Source organism: Cryptomeria japonica, chromosome 4 (genome assembly GCF_030272615.1).
Source record: "Cryptomeria japonica chromosome 4, Sugi_1.0, whole genome shotgun sequence".
Taxonomy (NCBI): domain Eukaryota; kingdom Viridiplantae; phylum Streptophyta; class Pinopsida; order Cupressales; family Cupressaceae; genus Cryptomeria; species Cryptomeria japonica.
The window spans coordinates 51,067,417-51,089,577 of record NC_081408.1 but is presented as its reverse complement, the minus strand read 5'-3'; the positions used below and the strand labels follow the sequence as shown (position 1 = coordinate 51,089,577).

The 22,161-nt window shown below is 33.3% G+C and overlaps 1 protein-coding gene across 1 annotated transcript in view; it reads right to left on the bottom strand.

Moving 5' to 3' along the window:
• Positions 1–2,654: 2,654 nt before the first annotated feature.
• Positions 2,655–22,161, bottom strand: part of LOC131056833 (putative expansin-A17) — a 36,129-nt gene continuing 16,622 nt past the window's right edge. The window contains exons 2-4 of the mRNA XM_059218815.1: positions 3,568–3,630; positions 3,062–3,383; positions 2,655–2,964 (exon numbers count right to left, since the gene is read on the bottom strand). Coding sequence (XP_059074798.1) covers positions 2,655–2,964; positions 3,062–3,383; positions 3,568–3,630 — 695 coding nt within the window. The remainder of the gene's footprint in view (positions 2,965–3,061; positions 3,384–3,567; positions 3,631–22,161) is intronic.

Genomic DNA, 22,161 nt, shown 5'->3' with positions numbered 1-22,161 from the left:
TGTTAAGATAGTCACCATTATGCATATTATGTACATATGAGCTATTAATTATTGCTCTTGTGATCTTTGTACAAGTTATATACTATTTCACTTATAATATATGTTTGATCCAATCATTGTGTGATCTCAAGATTATGAAATAATGTGACTCTTATGTGTATTTGGGTGTGAATTTTTACACTAACAATTTAAATGGAACCAACACTTGATTGGAATGAGTTATTATCATTATAGAATAGTTGAACTAGTTTAAAGACATAGGATTAATTATTTATTATGATTTAAATGATATTAGAAATATCAAACAAGAGAATTAGATGGACTCTTTCTATCATTGGTGTATGAACTATGAATCCTATAATTCTTAGAAGGGGATAATAGGCAAGGTCATTATGAATGAACCTTTGAGGTTTAGGTCTAGGTCTAGGGATGACCTAATATTGGTAGATTACCACCTTAGAGTGTAAGCATAAGTGGTAGCATAGATTTGTCACCATCACGTTGATTGGATAAGTTATGAAGTCAACACTTATAAGCTATATGAAAAATCTTAAGTAAATTAAGTTGGTAGTTGTAAAAAGAAATAATAGTCAAGGGGTGTTTTTTACATAAACAACAATATCACCCAATCATTGTCATCATGTGGTACATAATACTCTATGAAATCTTCTTTGTACACCTAGGAGTGGAAAACATGTTTGGACCTTGATTCCAAATTTATAATATGTCAATTTCTTTTATGTAGTTATGATCTTGGGAAAAATCTAATCAACATACTATACTTAGTCCAAAAATCTCATATATCAAAATAACATCTACCTTGCTTATAACCTTCCAACATCAAGAATTTTACTACATTGGTATCTCACTTCTTACGATAGTTTTTGGTTGAAATCAAAACCTAGATCAAAATTGAGCTTCATAATTGTATATTCAAGTGTGTAATTAAATTCCAAGTAATCCCATGAACTCTAAGCACTAAACTTCCATAGCTCCATTAAGGAAAACAACATGTTATTTATGATTCTCCATTTGGATATTATTTCTATCTAAATGCATATAATGAGGAGTTATAAATAATGATATTTATCTTATCAAGACATCCATCCTTCTTTTACCTCAAGATATTACCAATTTCATAAACATAAAAAAAATTAGAATCAGAGTGAAAGAATATATATATAGTTTTTATTTCAAATCTTATCATTTACCCTTTCATCATTATTAGAATGCTTTTCATGAGATGTTTGAAGAGATTCAAAGGTAAATTGTTGGGGAGGTGTCTAGCTTGAAGAATAACCCTCTAATTTCAATGAGTACTTGAAAAATCTTTGACGCTTTCTTTGTAGGACCTAGTTACAATCTATACAAAACTATTGAAATTGGGAGGGAAAAAATGTTAAAGAAATTAAAAGGTAGAAAAATCTTTCTATTGACCCACTTCGAGACTTTCTTTGTAGGACCTAGTGACATTCTATACAAAACTATTGAAATTGGGAGGGAAAAAATTGTAAAGAAATTAAAAGGTAGAAAAGTCTTTCTATTGACCCACCTAAGCTTTTTCGAGCATGGGTCATTCTCAATTCTCTCCTACTCAAGTTTAAATTATTGGCTTCCATAGAAAAACACAAGTAAGATGACATCTATATTCTTCTAGGGAATACACTATTAAATCAATGTACTTTGATTTCACTTATGAATAAATTAACACAAGTTATTTGTTGGTAGTGTCAAAAAGGTTATTTTTGTGTGTTATATTAGGTTCCTTTTGTTTGTTTCCCCATATAGTTTGTGTGGAAGGTGATTAAGATTTTATTATTAATAATTTTTTTTTAAATACCAAGTATTAGGTGTTGGCCATAATCATTTAGGATGCATTCAAGGTTCTTCGTAGAATTATGTTGGTCATCGTATACCATGTTAACAGTTAGACCAACAAATCTGTTGACTACTTGGTCATCTAGACCTTTGGCAACAGATTTTAGAAAGAGAAAAGTTTCCTTGAAGATGAGATTAAGCAATAAGTGGATTTTAGTAGATAATTACACTTGATTCAAGACCTAATTTGCTGTTGGTGTATTTGCCTACCTATCTCTTGATTTACTTTATGCTTATATATTTGTTTGGTCATGATGCCCTTCACCCTACAACTGGTTATGAAATGATTTATTAAATAATTTTATTCTCTTAACTTATAACAAAGCCTCTTCCTCTAAATTTTTTAATATCAATTAAAATATTATAAATAAATAAATATATCTTAATTTGAAATATTTTCAAATGCAAATTCAAAATCTAAAATCTTGATCAATTGTCAATTCAATGTCAACAATCTTTACAAGCACTAGAATTATCTAAAAATAGAAAAAAATTGCAATACGGATCCTTACAAGAGAACATGGTCCTTGAACAGAACCTGCAATAATATTTGTGATTTGGTAAAGTGAACATCTACTACATATTAAATTTACAAACAGAAGTATTGCGATCACTCTCTGAATTTTAGCAGAATTAACTCCCTTGATGGGTTAGATACTAAAATAATATAGTGGAATGAAATCCTCAACTGATGGGATGCGCCACTTTGTATTGAAGAAACTTCTTATTGTTTTAGGGACTATTACATTGGCTACAGTCATAGCAATGCTTAATATTTATCTGAAATTTAGAGAAGAAGCAAATGTCTGGCCAAATTGCCAATTGGAAGGCACAACATTTAACATAGTCAGATTTCTTCCATTGCTGCTCATCACTCTAAATGACAAACTCTGTCCATTAAGATAAGAATCGCTTTGCCAATTCGCTCCCCAATTTCTCTTCATTTGTTGCCATTCAGTGTTTGACCCTTTTATCCATGTTGCTGTAATATCTCCTCTTCCTCCAACATTACTTATCAACACTAACTCAAAGTAATCTCTTCCATTTATGGTAAAACGGATTCCCCCAGTCTTCTTGCATGGAACCCTGAAATTAAACCCAACATGCTCAAAAACTATCTATCGCTTACATCGATTAGACAGTAAAGTTTTGTGCAATGAACAAAAAAACAAAAACGACTTACCTCCTATAAACAACTGGTACAATTCCAGCTTTGTATTTGGCAATCTGCAGAAAGGCAGGTTGTGCCATGTCAAAATGCTGGAGTGGCAAATTACACCATCCTCCATTATCATTTGGGAGGGCATTATTAGGTGGGCAGAAGTTAGTGGCAGTGATTATAATGGACTTGCCAGGCAAACACCATTGAGGAACTTTTTTATCATCACATCTAATTTGATAGCAAGCTCCACATACAGCCCCATTATTGAACAGCGCACTGCTTAGAGCTGCAGTATTAGTGTCATATCCAGCACTATACATATTACCATACCCACAAGCACCACCTGCAACAAAAACAGCACAACCTACTTAATATAATCTTAGAAGCAAGATACTATATTAATGTCCACAGAAGATCAAATAGTAGTTAGGATATACATAATCTCCAAACAAGACAATAAGAATGATAATTAAAACTTTTGCCATTGATTTTATTGAATTATAGAAGAGTAGCTAACTGAAACTTACCCATGGTTCCAGTGGCATCACTCCCCCCATAAAATGTAGCATGCCCTGCAATCCAGCCTTGAACTAGAATTGGTTTTAGAATGAAAAACGGTAATGCTCACACCATCATCATCATCTTCATCACTGCCATTTCTTTTACAGTCTTCTATTACCCAACAAACTGAAAAGGCTGGTATGGTTTCTCTTCTAATCCTGCCCTTCCTATGTATACACAAAACAAATCTGGAGGATGCAGCCTATAATCTTAAGACAAGCATCAAGATAAAAGCACGAGGAGTACTTTGAGGCACAAAATTCAATGCATAATTTCTAAAGTTACAAAATTCACTGTATTTGGAAGCAACTCAATGCAATTTTTCATCGTGTCATGTTTTACACCATTGATAAGTAGCTATTGGAGCTGAGCAATCAATACCTTCATGGACAAGTCATCAACTGTAATGATTTTGTATTGATCTATCTATTTTTTTAACATTAAAAGTTGACAAGCAAATTTTTTCATAAATTGAAGTGAAGTGAAGCGTAGGGTATAGCTATTCTGATATTACATTCTATGCATTTTTGGCGGCTCCTCTGATGGTGCCCTGTTTTCAGCCAAGCAATACTTATTTTGACAGTTAAACAATTAACAATTAATTAAAGAATTATAATATTGGGGATGAAGTCAAAGATTGTACTCTATGCAACTTGACTATAATGAATATCCCGCAGCCTCTGATTTTAAATTTGAGCGCAAAAAATATCAACGTAGATTCACACTCTCAGATTACTAGTAAACAATATCAAATCCTCCACTCAAAAAACAATTACTTTTTATTTTATTTTACCTCTTGATTTATCTGATTTATCAAATGTTCATATTATCAACATTTTATTTTATTCGATTTATCAAGTATCTGAGTTCTCAACAGTTGGGCTCATTAAATACTCATCGTGAATGAGAAGAAATCTTTTATTCCGTGCACTCGACGGCGCCTCCTCAAGGTGTGCTTTGTTTTCAGTCATGCAGATGAATGATGGAGGAGGTAAGCATTAGGTCAATTTAAATGGTTTTGTTCATATGGGAAGTATTTTACATTAATATAATTTTATTATTGTAATGGTTAAATTCGTATGTTATTTTCTTATTTATTTTGATGGAAATGATTTAATGTTTTTTTTTATTACGGTAAAAGCAGGTTTTGAAGGGATCTCGAGGAAATGATTTAATGTTATAATATATATAAATAAGTAGTATATTTTTGTTGTAAGTTTGATTGATAATCTAAATGTTTAGATTAATTTTCATTTGTTCATTCTTTTATTGTATCTTCATTCATACTTAATTTATATCTTAATTTTCTCCACTAAAATATCATTTAATTTCTAAGATTTACTTTTGAGTGGTTAAACATTCACATAGTTCAATCTCAAGGTGTGTAGAAATGAACCAAAACTTTGAATGTTCAAATTTAAATTTCAACTTTTCTAGTATATTTTCACTAACCATTATGAATGAACATGACACATGTTTTGTGTAACATGTTGCTATCTCATTCTGTTGAACGACATCCAATACACTCTTAATTACAAAAGATAACATGTCACATCCAACACAATTGGAGAATGCAAAATTATACATTTATAAAATAAAATAGTGAAAGTGGTCAAATTAATGAGGTATGGTTTGCACATGAGTTCTTGGGTGTGCAATGTGGTATCCCTTTGCAACTTTCACTTTCTTGAGTCCATTTGAGAAGGTTCCAATATTGGAATCCTAAAAAAAGTATGGACATCAATTTCAACCTATGAGTAGAGGAAAAATAACAAAATGTAGTCTCATGGAGTGCACATAGAAACAAGAAAGGAAAGAAATGGATTTGTGGAAAGATTTAAGAATAATTCAATCAAATGGAATCAGTAAAGGGAAAAGCCACATTATACAAGATTTTCCAACATTCTCTTTTCTTGTATCAAGGAAGAGCTTAAGAATAAGCTAAGCATTTCCATCAAGAAGAAAGGATAGATTATTTTCATGAGTAGACTGAACAAATTTGTATGTGAAAAAGGGGAGGGAGAAGGTAGTAAAATTTGAGTGAGAGAAAATAAAATGTGAAGGGAGAAAGAGAATGCCAAAACAATGTGGGAAGAAAGGTTTATAGAAGAAAAAAGTGTAGATGGAAGGAAAAGTAGAGGTAGAAAAAAGTGTAGATGGAAGGAAAAGTACAGGTTGAAAAGAGTTGTAGAAAGGGTTTTGTATGTGTCATTAGCAGTTTGGTATATTAGTTGGATGAAGGATGAATTTCACCACATATATATATGAAGAAGAGAGGGACTTAGAAGAGGATGTGAAGGAGAAAAATATACCATGAATATAAATGTGTTCACAAGGGATGCCATCATTGTAGGATATTCTCAAATAAGGGTTGTTGAAAAAGCTTTAAAATATTTGAAGATGAATGCATCTGGTAGGTGTAAAGCCAAATTGCACAACCTTTTCCCCCATCCTCCTTGTATATTCAAATTTGAACCTTGGAATAGATTCTTGACATGTATTAAAGAATAAAAAGATAAATATGGAAAAAAAATGAAACTGAAATAAATTTGGGTTAAGAAAGATGGAGGAGTTAAAAAATGGATTGTTCTTTTGGATCCATTCCTTGCAATGATATGGCGTGAGAGCAACCTTAGAGAGTAAAAAACGGAGTAGTAGACCAGGTTTATTTTAGCCAAAAAAAGACTCAAAACTTAAGGTAAAATAAAGTTGTTGTTTGTGTGTACTTGGAAAATGGCTATCTTGTACATTTTCTCTTCATGAATTCAAATTTCCTTCTCAAAAGATTGTGAAGTTTAATCGTAAAAAATTATTATAAAAAAATATCCATAAGAGGCATTTCAATTAAAAATATCCACTTGTTAGAAGATTTAGTGTTCAACCTTTTTACACTTTAGCAATTAAGTAGATATGAAATTTTGTATCCCATCCAATCCTTAAAAATATTCTTAATATAGTAGACCTAGTGATAAACCAATTAGAGGGGACTAGCCCTGAGGCTTTTGAAATTAAAAGTTCAAGTGAGTTGGCTCCCTAATGGTCGTGGTTTCTAAGCATTTATAATTGCAATTGAGTAATAAGGATTTCTCAGACTTGGGGTTTCCTTCAAATGGAATGAAACAACTATTCCCATTTCAACAAAACCAGATGAATGACCAATGCTACTACAAATTTGAAAATATAAAATAAAAATGAATTCTCAGAATACTAGAAATGATAGTTAAGATGACACACTTGGAAAGCCAAACTGAAAAATTAGGTAGATACTCCCAATAAAAGTAGTATCGTGGTGGTATTATGATAAATTACAAAACCATAAGGTCCAACTTGGAAGATTTTATTCTATCGTTACTATTAACTAATTGTATGTAACCGAATAGAAATGAAACTTGAATTCTAATAAATAAGATTGCATCAAGTAACTTGAGTTAAATATAAGTATATACAATCCCCTAGGGTATTAGACTAAACATAGGATGATGCATAGATTATCATATATGTTGGCATTAATAAATTTAATTGCAACCTCCTTTAGGATAAGCATTGGCATTATACTTATTTCAACCATGCATGATTAGCTATAAATTCATGTACCTAACATAAAAATTATGATTCATAAAAAATTAAACATGGTGGATTTTTATCAACTCTATAACTATTATTCAATAAACCTTATCATGTACGATATAATAGACCTCATTCAATAAACCTTATCATGTATGATATATGAAGACTTGATGAATATAGGGCTTTTACCTATATGGAGCAAGGTGTTGGTAATAATCAAACTTAAAGAAAGTTTATCATTACTGATGAATTCCTCCATATAGTTAGATAATTCAATATAAGTACACATGACATAGTTATCTTAAAGACAACATTTTAAAAGATTTTGACAATGTTGTCTAATATGAAATTTTATTTAATACATCCAAGCATAGGATTAGTGGTTGATTTTTACACATTAGATCTCCATGTTTGATAATAAAGGAAGATAAGGTACGAAAACTGCTTCCTAACACTAATCAAGTGGGGGAGATAGTGCAAATTCTCTTTACAAATCTTCTATTATAGAATCACAAACACATTCACAAGTAGATAATAAGGATGCATAAAGATAAACAAAATTAACACAAGATATATCAAAGGGAAAACCCTTTCGGGTGAAAAACCCCACACTCCAAAAGCACAATATTTTGCATTCTAGTAAACAAATTGTTACAATACAATATCAACACTTATCTTCTTTAATAGGAGTCTACAACTAACAACCTACAATCTAGATTAATTTTTGTAGCATAACACTTCACTTGCAATACATGACATGGTTAATTGTCCAAGGCTACCCTTTTACAAAGAAATAAAACAACTAAGGAAGCTTCTAGATGAAGCAAGAAGATGGGGTCAATCAAAATATTTGACACTATTTTTTGACCACCAAAAAGAATGCAAATGACATATGTATATCTCCAAATGACTCCCCATTCAAACTTGCTAAGTTGGGCACCCAAAATTTACTATTTGGAGGTATGACAAATGCACTTACACATCTTACAACTATCATAACTTACAATGTTGGAAAATGCACACTCCGATGAAAAATTGTAGGTGATTGAAGGTATTGTCATTGATGGCAACCTTACAATCCTATGGCACTGGCACCGGCAGACACCAGCACAAGAACATACACCAGCACAGGCACATACACCGGCACTGGTAGCAGCAAAGATGGACACCGACACCCTGGCCAACAGGATGTTATTTATTGTATTTTGTAATTAATTGTAATATCTTTTTGTAAGCCGACAAGGAGAGATGTAATATGACTCATATAAGTATGAGTTCATGTAAACCATTTTATAGATGCGGATATGGTTAGATTATTGATGTGAATATTAAGGTAGAGTTTGGAATAAGGATTTGGAAGTTGTAGAGCTTAAACCGGTACTAAACCTTGCATAGCAGATGCTGATTCGAAGTAGTACATGAAATTGGATTTTCATAATCCACTTTTGTAAGTCAGTGAGGCTTCTCTTTTGTATTTAAGCAGTGAGCTTTAGGCAGTTGAACTTCTTGCATGTGCAGGCCCCTATTGTAATATTAATATTTTGTTATTGGCCAGTAAGCAAATATTGTGGGTCAGAAATCCCACTGAGTTTTTTCCCACACCCGGTTTCCTCATTAAAATATTGTGTTATGGTGTGCTTTCTATGTTGTGGTTGTTGTTCTTATTTACTGCATTAATTTTGGGTTACCGGTACACTGTCTTGACATGCAATTCATTTAATAAGTTAAGAAAATTCATTACCCAGCAAGATATTGATTCAGCCCCCCCCTCTTAATATCTTTGGGAATCCAAACAATAGTGAGATTTTTGTGAAGTCCTTGAATGATTTCCTCTCTAGCCTTCATATCATCTTCAAGTTTCATATTTTCAACTTTTCTGCATTATAGTCTGCAAGAGATGTTTCTAGTTGCTTCCTTAGATTATCCATCTGTACCGGTGTCAGAATCTTCCTCAAGATGTTAGGATTTTGAAAATAGAGGACCAAGCTCTCATACCAATTGTTAGTATTCCTAAAGATACTGAGAGGGGGGGTGAATTAGTATCTTGCTAGTTAATGGATTTTCTTAACTTATTAAATGAATTGCATGTCAAGACAATGTACTAGTAAACCAAAATTAATGCAATAAATAAGAACAACAACCACAACATAGAAAGCACACAATAACACAATATTTTCACGAGGAAACCCGGTGTGAAAAAAACCTCGGTGGGATTTGTGACCTACAATATTCGCTTACTAGCCAATAAGAGAATATTACTGTTACAATAGGGACCTGCACATATAGGAAGGCAAACTTCCTAAAGTTCACTACTTAAATACAAAAGAGAAGTCTCATTGACTTACAAAAGTGGATTATGAAAATCCAATGTCATGTTTTGCTTTCAATCAACATTTGCTATGCCATGTTCAGTACTGGTTTAAGCTCTGCAACTTCTAAAACCTTGTTCTAAACTCTGCCTTAATATTCGCATCAATAATCTAACCATATCCACATCTATAAAATGATTTACATGAACTCATACTTAAATTAGTCATATTACATATCGCCTTATCGTCTTACAAAAATATATTACAATTAATTACAAAATATAATAAATAACATCCTGTCGACCAGGGTGTCGGTGTCTATCTTTGCCACTGCCAATGCCGGTGTTTGTGCCTATGTCAATGTCTACTAGTGTCAGTGCCATAGAATTGTGGTGTTGTCATCAATGCCAAAGGGGGAGATTGTTGGCAAATGCACACTCCAATGAGAAATTATACGTAATTGAAGGTATTGTCATTGATGGCAACCTTACAATCCTAAGGCATCGACACTAGAAGACACCAGCATAGGGACAAACCAAGCACTAGCAGTGGCAAAGATAGACACTGGCACCCTAGCCGACAAGATGTTATTTATCGTATTTTATAATTAATTATAATATCTTTTTGTAAGCCGACAAAGTGGGATGTAATATGACTCATATAAGTATGAGTTCATGTAAATCATTTTATAGATGTGGATATGGTTAGATTATTGATGTGAATATTGAGGTAGAGTTTGGAAAATAAGGTTTTGGAAGTTGCAAAGCTTAAACTGGTACTGAACCTGGCATAGCAGATGCTAATTCAAAGCAGTACATGACATTGGATTTTCATAATCCACTTTTGTAAGTCAATGAGACTTCTCTTTTGTAATTAAGCAATGAGCTTTAGGCAATTGGCCTTCCGGCATGTGCAGACCCCTATTGTAATAGTAATATTCTCTTATTGGCGAGTAAGCGAATATTGTGGGTCACAAATCCCACCGAGGTTTTTTCCACACTGGGTTTCCTCCTTAAAATATTGTGTTATGGTGTGCTTTCTATGTTGTGGTTGTTGTTCTTATTTACTGCATTAATTTTGGTTTACCGGTACACTGTCTTGACATGCAATTCATTTAATAAGTTAAGAAAATCCATTAACTGACAAGATATTGATTCACCCCCCCCTCTTAGTATCTTTGGGAATCCTAACATAGAACACTTACAGTTATAAGAGAATATGTTATAAATAACCATTATTAGCTTATTTTCTTACAACTTGTCATAACCCAACTTCAGCAACTACCTTCTCCATACAAAACCTATCTCCTAATAGTTGTCCATTGTTTCATAGAATCTATCATAGCACAACACTTGCCAATATCCTCAAAGTGGGATGCCTACATCTATATGTATAACATATGTGTAGCATATATGTCATACAATCATCACTAAGTAGGATGCCACCCAACCTCTAGGTCACACTAGGTGACTAGTCATTTGTAGATAATTAAGGAAAAATAATAATAAATAAATACAGAAAAATAAATGTTAGGATTTAAAAATGTTCAAAAACCTTAATCCCAAAATTTTCACACTTGTTGAAGACCTTTCAAATAGTACATAGATCAACTGCAAGGTTTGAAGAGACCCATAGGACTGGAACACCATCTTAACTTATTTGTGCTCACTAGTTTTGTTAATGCATCCACAACGTTCCTCAAAGTGTCAACTTTCCCCAATTTTACCTTCTCAACCTCTAGCATATCTCAAACAAAATGAAACTAAACATCATTGTCCTTTGTTCTGGCATGGAAAGTCGGATTCTTTGTTAATAAAATATTACTTTGAGTGTCACAAAAAATAGTAATCAATCTTGCATCAAACCCAATATATGAACACAACCATCTAAGACAAATGGGTTTCTGACAAGCATCAGTAGATCCCATATACTCTACTTTTGTCATGGACAAAACGACTATAGCTTCTCACTTGCTCATCCAACTCATAGAACCATTGTTCATAGTAATGACATAACTACTAGTTTTTCTTCTACTATCAATATGACCTACCCAATTTGAATCCAGATATCCACAAATACTTACAAAATGGTGAGGTATAGTAGGATAACCATGATAGCACAAGGAATACTCAAAAGTACCCCTCAAATATCTGAACACTCTCTAAACTACATGCCAATGCACCCAACCAAGATTAGCCATGTATCGAGTCAGGAGTCCCACTGCTTGGGAAATGTTTGGTCTAGTATATACCATAGCATACATGAAATTGCTAACTACACTTGCATATGGTACACTCGCCATGTCCTCCATAGGTAACTTTGTTCCCAATACAACTAGAACTATCATGTATTTTCAAGCTATCATGTTGAATCTCTCCAACAAAAAATTCACATACTTACTCTCTCTAACCAATTTTTTTTTGTTAGGTTTGTCTATTTTGATCTTTATTCCTAGAATGTACCTAGTTGCACCTAAATCTTTTATTTCAAACTATGCAAACAAACCGAGACTTCAAGACAAAAATCAAATATCAATTCCAAATGGTAACATATCATCCATATATGAATCAATAATGAGAATGTAATCATTATCAATTTTAAAGTAAACAAAATAATCAAATTTAGACCTCTTTAATTACAAACTCAATACATAGTTATCAAACATTTTATACCACATCCAAAGAGATTATTTCAAACCATACAAACACTTTTTCAATTCACAAACTATTTCTTTTTACCTTTCATTATGAAATTCTCTAGTTCTGACATATAAATCTCTTCCTCTAAATCTCCATGAAGGAATTCTATCTTCACATATAGTTCTCTATTTCCCAATCATGAATTGTAGCAAGTGATAATAAGAACTAAATGGATGTCATATTTGTAACAAGAGATAAAATATCACCATAATTTATTCCCTTAACTTGCAAATAACCCTTCATGACCAACCATTCTTTATGCTTCTCAAAAATAGCATTAGGACCTAACTTTTTTGTCAACACTCATTTGCTTTGCACAGGTTTGCATCCTTCAAGCAAAGGTAACAGATCCTAAGTATTGTTCTTCATCAAAGATTACATCTCATCATTCATGGCTTCCATCTAAGAATATACATCACCCATACACATAGCCTCTCTAATAATCCTAGGCTCATCAGTGTTAGCAATCAAAGCAAAAATACAACTAGAATCTAACAATGAATAAACAAACCTTCCTCGTGAATATCCATATCTATAAATTTTTCAACTATCGCTAATGGACATACTCAAAGGTTGAGGTTAAGATTCTTCATCTTCTTCTGAACTTTCATAGCTAGTAGAGATCTCCTCATCATTAGGTCTTCCAAGAGCTCATAGTTTTTCTTTCTTAGGGGTAGAAGGAATCTAAAGTGACTCCATATTTTGATTCTCCTCTTTCTCTAGCTATAGCTAAATAGTGTAAGGTTTCATCTCTCTAAAAATAGAAGTTCTTCTATAGATAACCTTCTCTATCACTGGATCCCAAATCTTGTACCCTTTTACACTGACATTATAGCCAATAAAGATACACTTCACTACCTTATTCTCCAACTTAGAACTATTTTCACTTGGAACATGAGCATAAGCTTCACAACCAAACACTCTGAGATGTTTCATCAAGAGATTCTTTCATGAACACACCTCCATAGGTGTCTTATCAATAAATGCTAATGTAGGAGATCTACTTTCCATATAGTAGGAAGTGGCCACAGCTTTATGCCAAAACTCTTGTTCAAGGCCAACACCACTAAGCATACTCCTATCCCTCTCCATCAATGTCACGTTCATCCTCTCTGGAACTCCATTCTGTTGAGGGTTCTATGGAATTCTCTTATGCCGCTCAATCCCATGGTCATTATAGAACTTGTCAAAATCTACTATAGTAGAAGGACATTTGTGAGAACTAGAGTAAAAATAAACACAATTTTATTTTCCATAACTATAGTGTTCACATAAATTAAACTCAATATTACAATAAAGCCCCTCTACAAGGCATTTATTATTTATAATTTTGAGACCATTTTTACCAATGTGTCCAAGTCTTTGGTGCCATAACATTGTCTTCTTTGCTGAGAGTTTCATCTCCAAAACGCTGGCACATTTAGGTACCTAGAAGGAATGACCATCGGATGTAGAAGCAATAGTCCTCTTCAAAAAATGATCTAATGGTGAGGATGAAAAATTTAGAGCCCTCTTCTTGGACTCCATGTAAGCACTATTGCAATATATAGTGCATGCATCCAACTTATATAAGGTGCCTATTTGTGCACCCTTAGCAAGCACCAAAGAACCTCTATTCATCTCGCATCTGTTAGATACTTGATCATTCCCAAAGACACTGAGAGGAGGGGTGAATCAGTGTCTAACTGGTAGATAAAATATTTCAACTTGATTACAAATTTATAACCCAAATTAATATACCGGTAAACAAATAATAATGCAGTAAAGAGAAACAAAAGTATAAGCATCAATGCACAACATAACACAGATTTTTTTGGTGAGGAAACCCGGTAGGGGAAAAACCTCGGTGGGATTTGTGACCCACAATATTTACTCACTATCCAATATGAATAAATGTTACTTGTACAATAGGGGTCTACACATGCAGGAAGGCCAACAACCTAGAGCTCACTGCTCAACACAAAATTGAGTCACACTGACTACAATTGGATGATGAAATCTAATAATAATGTATTGCTCAAAATAACATATGCAATGCTGGATTCGATATCGGTTTAATCTTTGTCACATACCTCTGCCATAAACCTTGCTTCACTCTGCTCTATTCTTATTTGCTCATAGGATAATTACATCAAAATGCATATACAGTTCATTTGCAATCATAACCTATCTCATATATCGCTTCCTTACATTAGCTTATTACATTTCAAAATGACCTACAAGATCTCATACATATATGAGTCTTTACAATACATCATGTTGGCTATACAAATATAATTACAATATAAAACATTATTATTTTAAGTTAGCTTAGAGTGCTGGTATAATCTGTTGTCAGTGTAGATTGAATGCCAGTGTGAATAAACTTGTAGTGTCTGCCGATGCCGGTAGATGATGTCTGTTGCCGGTGTAACCTGTGAACCATGTTACCAGTTGGTTGCCATCAATGACAAAATAAACTATTCTTATCTGACTGTATAATGCCAACAATATCCCCCTTTGGCATTGATGGCAACACTCATGAGAAAAATCTAAAAACTAAAATACAAATTTTGAAGTCCAAAAACTAAGTGTTCTCCCCCTAAGAAAATGATCTCCTTCTATACATTTTTCTCATATGCCACTACTCCCCCTTTGACATCAATGACAAAGGATGTCAAAAGAATTAAATAATTCAAAATTTACCTAGAAACTTGTAACCGGTTATGTACAATATGGAAAATGTCTACCAAAACTAAGTTAAGACCTTGGAAAAACTTAGTACTATCAGAAATTATGGTCTCAGTCTATCGGATCATACCGGTGAGATAATGCATCTATTTCTCTGGTGATTTATTGCCTTGAATAGATGCTTTAGACAGCTCATTCTAATATGTTAATAAGTTGTCCAATCTAGGACCAATCTTGTTCTTCAACTCCTGGGTTTTCATTCTCAACCTTTCCTTCTCTCTTTCTAATTTCTCAATCTTCTCTTCATAGTTTGCCATTTCCTGATCCAAAACTAAAGTAAGTTCTGAAGAACCAATCATATTATCAACTATCATCAATTTCCTTTTGTGTTTTCCTTATTTCCTTATCAATATCCTCTATTAAATGGTGAGGCTTGCATGCTTCCCTACACAACTCATTATATTCAAGAATGGTGGAATTTAGTGCCGGTAACAAAGAATCAATCTTTCTTGTACAATCTTTAATTGTCCTTTCAAAGAATTCATCTTTCTCCTTATTCACTCTTTCCTTAATGGTATCTTCATTTATTTTATCCACAGTTTGAATGTTAGAAGCAATGAATCTGGACAATGTGTCTAATTTACCTATAGATCCATCAACATGATGAACTTTACATGTCGGTGCAATCATTTCCAAAATTGGTAAAGTATCATCAATGGCCTTAAATGCTAAGGCATTGCATTATGTAATCCTCTTTATTGAATCTAAAAGTACATCTGTAACATTCGCTAGTCTATAATCCATAATAGAGGTGCTAGGCGGAGTGCTTGGTTCTACAATTGGTTTCTTTTGTTCTCCGGATTTCTACACAATTATCTTTACCACTTATGCTTCCTTTCTTCCATCCTTAACCTCTTCTTTATCCACTTTTTCTTCCTTCTTATCTTCATTCTTATCCTCATTCTTATTTTCAACCTTACTTTTTTGTCTTACTATTTGCCTTACTATCTATTGGTTCAGATATATTCTATTCATGTCCCTTTTTTGCTTCTCCTTCTTCTTCTGTCAATATTTCAGTGTTAAGTTGAGAGCCAATAGTGTTCACCGATGACTCAGAGATCACATCATTTGTAGCTTCAACTTTCTTTACCTCTATAGTTTCCTTATCCAATACAATATTGATATCCTGAGTGTCCACATTCATGGTAAAAAGAATGTCTGACTCCGGATTAATGTCATCTTTTGTTACTTCCTCTAACTTCTCTTCCTCAAGCTGACTATCCTTTTGTGTCAACGTCTCTTAGATTATTGGTGGGGTGTCCTATGTCGGTGGAGGTAGATTATCCTTAACTATAATATCTAGTATATTGCCAATCTTACTCTTACCCTTATCTGTCTTCTGATATACCTTAGTAAATGACTTATCCATCTTTTGTCTATCTTTCTCTTCTTTCTTCTCTCTCTCAACAAAAAATATGTCCCATTTATCAGTCGTTTCATCTGCATTTTCTTTCACTCTGTCGGCCATAAGACTAACTTGTTGGTGACCACTCACAAAAATAGTTCTATTGGCTTCAGCTATAAGGTCATCAATTTTGTACTTGGAATTAATAGGATGCATAGCTAATAGAGCTTATACCTTCAATTTCTTATCAAGTTCCATAACGGACATTCTCTTTGCTTCTAATCTTAAGTACAAATCATTAGGTAGAACATCTACAACTTCAATAAGAACCTTCTTGTATATGTCTAGATACAAAATAATGCTTTCCTCTATAGCATCCTTATCTGAATCCTTAAAAGAATGATAAAATTTATTTACATTACTAATATTACCATCTTGAATGATTTCATTGACTAACTCTTCCAATGAAAGAGTATCCGGTTCCTTTGGTTCAAATTTCTTCTTTGGAGTAACTTTCTTCTTAGGACCAATAGGCTCCCTTACAACCTGTTGCTTCTTTTTGAGTGTCCTTGATTTCTTAGGAGATGGAGCAGGTGCCGTCGAGGGTTTTCTTTTCTTTCTTTCCACTCTTTTGAATTCAGCTACCCTATCATTGTCAGAATCAAATGAGGTAGGCACAGGAGAGATATGTGTTATCGGTTATTATTTTGTTCTTCTTTCTTGTTCAACAACACCTTTCATTGGATCTAGTTTCAATAAGCCATTCTTAACAATTTCAACAAATTTTGAAGCATCTTTCATTACCTTGTCTCTTATCCTCTTCTACTTCTTAACTTCAACACCTATCTCAATTGTTTCATCATTTCCAAATATCTCCTCTGTTGGTTCCGGTGGAGTATCTAGGAGTATTTTAGCATATGAATCCAAGATGTGTGAATCCACCTCATAGCCCATCTCTATAATCCAGACATTTGTAGGTCTAACTACCTCCATCCATACTTCATCTCTTTTGATCACAAAGCATATTTGTTTGTCATACTTATCAACAATGCTTTGGGGAATCCTTTCCCTGTGTCTCATTATTTCTTGAAAATTATTGAAATACTCTTTTACCAGTTTGTCACTATCAAATCCAATGTTGGTAATTGCTTCCTTTATCTGTTTTCCAATAGAAATATCATAGGAAAAATCCTTATGTTCAATACCGAGAACTCCTTTGAGAAGTAAAGCATTAAACTCACAATCAGATTTCCAAATTTAAAGGTTCCCTTCCTATCTCCTTTTATCTTGCTCAAATTCTCTAGCAATTCATCCTTTATCCATTCATAGATGTCAATTTTAGCATTATTCAAGATAATCTCATGAGCACTATGAATGCATAAACTAGATACAGAATTCAGTTTGTTAGTATGAGCAACTTTATAACCAATGACCATACATACAAATTTAACATTGTTATCTTTTATATCATTAACCCTAAGTGAACTATTGTCAAATGTAGCTCCGGTTAAGCTCATAACTTCCTTGTTTGGAATTTTCTTTTCCTTGTCAGGGCCTAGTGCCGGTGGAGGGTAAACTAGTAACAACCCTTATAGCTTCTTTAGTGATCTTAAAAAATGAATCTAACCACATAAATTCACCATGAACACTGGTAAGAATATAGCGTACGGTTTCATCTGAAAATTATGGCATATGGAGGATGTTAATGAACCCTAAATCCTCAACAATATTGTGTTCCAGTTTGACTATACCTTGGTTGTCAACAATAATATTTATGAAAATATTCTTTAAATCTTTGAACCCTAAACTTTCAATGTAGAAATGTATGTATGCCCGAGGGTCTTCAGCAAACGTGACTCGCTTCGGGATTCTAGAAAATGCACCAATCGATTCATCCAGTTTTTCTATCTTAGGGATTATCTTGAAAATGAGTCTAGGTCATTTTATGTTCTCCACAATGGTAGGGTTTGCAACGAATCCAAGAACAGAGGATGAAGAGGCCATTGCATAAGATTAATACCTTTTAGCTGAGAAATTCTTGAATGCTCTGCAAAACTTTTTGTTGCTTTTCCTTTAGGATGTCTTTGCTCAATTTATCTCTTCTTCGAATGCTTGATTTCTTTGGTGAGTTTAAATGAGAAATTACGGTATTTTATAACCAAAAAGTTAATTTACAACCACAATAAAAGCTTCATCGGTGAATTGAATTTCCATTGTAATTCAACATGTCTATCGATAAACAAGAATTATAACTTCTTACTGCCAACCAAGGGTAAATGCATAATTTTCAATTAGTTCCCTTTCCCCTAAGGATCATTCCTTAGTTAGATGAAGAATCTCCTGCCGGTGCAGAGATAGATTCATCATTCCTTTGATCTATCTTCCTGATCTATTGTTTAGTGAATTCTTGCTTAATTTCATTTATCTTTTCTTTGCTTTTGTCATTAGATCCTTTGTTGTTTTCCAGTACACTCATGCTTGTACAAAATTTTGTAATATGCCCAATCTTGTTACATGCCTAACAAGTTACATTGTTTCTCTAAATAGCTTTTCCATAATGTTGACCGATTTGAGTTCCGCATTGATTAGATAAATGTCCAAATCTACCACAAATATAGCATTTCACATTCATTCTACAATTGTCTGAGTTATGACCATTTTTATTGCATTTGGAACATTGACTGGTGGATGAGTTTGTATTTTGATTATTCCTAAATCTGCACTGATTTTCTCTATGACCAAATTTATTGCAATTAAAACATTTCCCATTGAATTTATAAGCATTAGGTTACCTTATGAGTTTGTTGTGATCATGACTGTTTGCAGTCCCAGAACTTTCTCCATGTTCAAATCTAAGTCCAATTGTTTCTCCATCAGGTTTCTAACTTTTCAACATATCATCAAGCTTCTCTAAACTATTCCTGAATTTGTCTTTGTATTCATTTGTAGTGACCAACTCACTTTCCAAAGTGCTAACTTGTCTCATAAGTTCCTCTTTGTCATGTTGCATATGAATCAAATATGTTTTAAGCATATCATTTTCATAACTAAGCCTTAGATATTAATCTGATCTTTCATTGAGTATTTTGGCCAAATATTCTTCATTCCTCTTTCTATCTTCAATATCCTTGCATAATCTCATGGTTAAATCTTACATCTCATTCTTCATGTTACTGTTCTCTTGCCTCAATTTCTCTACATCATCTTTATTTTGCAATTGCACATGTAATTCTTTTCTCTTATTACTTGCTATAACCAGGTTACCTTGAAGTGCTTTGATGAATTCCTAAATAGTTTGGAGTTCATCTTCTAGTTTGATATTCTTCAATTTTTCTGCATCAAAATTTTCAAGAGATCCTTCCAACTATTGTCCCAAACTTTCCATTGATACCGATTTTAGAAAATTCCTCAAGCTATTAGGCTTTTGTAAATAGAGGACTAGGCTTTGATACCAATTTTTAGATACTTGATCAGTCGCAAAGACACTGAGAGGGGGGGGGGGGGGGGTGAATCGGTGTCTAACCAGTAGATGAAATATTTTAACTTGTTTGCAAATTTATAACCCAAATTAATATACCGATAAACAAATAATAATGCAATAAAGAGAAACAAAAGTATAAGCATCAATGCTGACCATAACATAGATATTTTTGGCGAGGAAACCTGGTAGGGGAAAAACCTCGGTGGGATTTGTGACCCACAATATTTACTCATTGGCCAATATGAATAAATATTACTTGTACAATAGGGGCCTACAAATGCAGGAAGGCTAACAACCTAGAGCTCACTGCTCAACACAAAATGGAGTCACAATGACTACAATTGGATGATTAAATCCAATAACAATGTATATCTCAAAATAGCATCTACAATGCTGGATTTAGTATCGATTTAAGCTCTATCACATACCTCTGCCATAAACCTTTCTTCTCTCTGCTCTACTCTTATTCTCTCATAGGATAATTACATCAAAATGCATATACAATTCATTCGCAATCATAACCTATCACATCTCATATATCGCTTCCTTACATTACCTAATTACATTTCAAAATGACCTATAAGATCTCATACATATATGAGTCTTTACAATACATCATGTCAGCTATACAAATATAATTATAATATAAAATAATACTATTTCAAGTCGTCTTAGAGTGCCAGTATAATCTGTTGTTGATGTAGACTGGATGTCGATGTGAAGAAACTTGTAGTGTTTGTCGGTGCTGATAGATGATGTATGTTGCCGGTGTAACTTGTGAACCATGTTACCAGTTGGTTTCCATCAATGACAACATCAACTATTGTCATTTGAGTGTGTAATGCCAACAACATCCACATTGTGAGAAAACAACTTGCACACCCACATCACTCAAATTACTTACAGTGAGTAGATTTTGTACCAAACCTTGGATGTGCATTACACCGTTGATCCCTTTCACTCTACCATTATGGAATCTAATGTTGACTCTTCCACAATCAACAACCTTTAAATGTGAGTAATCACTAAGATACACCTTCCCACGATTATATTCTTCACACTTTGAAACCCAACCCTGATGTGAGGTTATCTGAAAAGATGCACATGAATCTATAAACCATACATCTTCTAATACATGCATTTCCAAGGCATTGAAAAATGCTTCACCAACCTCTTGAGAGGATTTGTCTGAAGATAAATCAAAGGGTCTCTTCTTCTTCTTTATCTCCTCCTTACAATATTTAGAAAAATGACATTTTTTTCTATAGTTACAACACTTTTCCTGAGACTTTCCAAGAGACTTAGATCTCCTATAGGATTTAGATATGCCTCTTTTGTCTTTCTTCTCATTTTTCTTGCCTTTCTCTTTTGATATGCCATAAACTAGAAGATCCCCCTTAGCTATCTTAGATGTCTACCTCTACATCGCTTTAGAAAGTAACGATGCTACCACCTCATCCATCTTAAACTTGGTGGTTGTACTATGAATATCCATAACAAGGTGGTCCCATGAGTCAGGAAAAAAATACAACAAAAGCACGCAACAATCCTCCTCCTCAATCTTGTCACCAATAGAAGCCAACTAAGCAACAATCATATTGAATGTATTGGGATGATCAATAATCGATTCATCATCTTCCATCTTCATAGAATACATTTTTCTCAGAAAAAACTTGTTTACCAAGGAGATATCCTGATAAACATCTCCAAGACTCTTTTAAAGATCTTTTGTAGTAATCTCTTCATGGACATTCAACATAAAAGATTATGCTAAATAAATCTTTATCAGGCCCTTATCTTTTCAATCCAATGTATCCTGAATTTCTTGTATTGTGGTCTAAGTCTTTTTTCTAGATATTGCAACTCATAGATCTCAATCCACAAGAATACCCTTCATTCTCAACTTTCAAAGTTTGAAGTTATTGGGCCATTAAACTTCTCCATAACAACTTTTGCAGATGTTCTTGCCATCTTATTCTAGCAACAAGATTTTGAAAATACTTTGCAAAAGCTCCCACTCAAACTGAGATCAATATAAAATAAACTGGTACCCATTAACAAGGCCAAAATTGGCTAGGCTCTGATACCAATTGAAAGGAAGCTAAGGTGCAGAAAATGCTTCCTAACACTAATCTAGTGGGGGATATAGTGTAAATTTTCTTTATAAACCTTCTACTAGATAATAAATATGCATAAAGATAAACACAATGAAAACAAGATATATCATAGGGAAAACCCTTCTAGGTGTAAATCCCCACACTCCAAAATAATAGTACTTTGTATTCCAGTTTAAAAATTCTTAAAATATAATATCAACACTTAGCTTCTTCAACAAAATTCTACAATTAACAACTGACAATCTCGATTAATTTCAGTAGCATAACACTTCACTTGCAATACACAACATGACTCTCCAAGGATACCTTTTT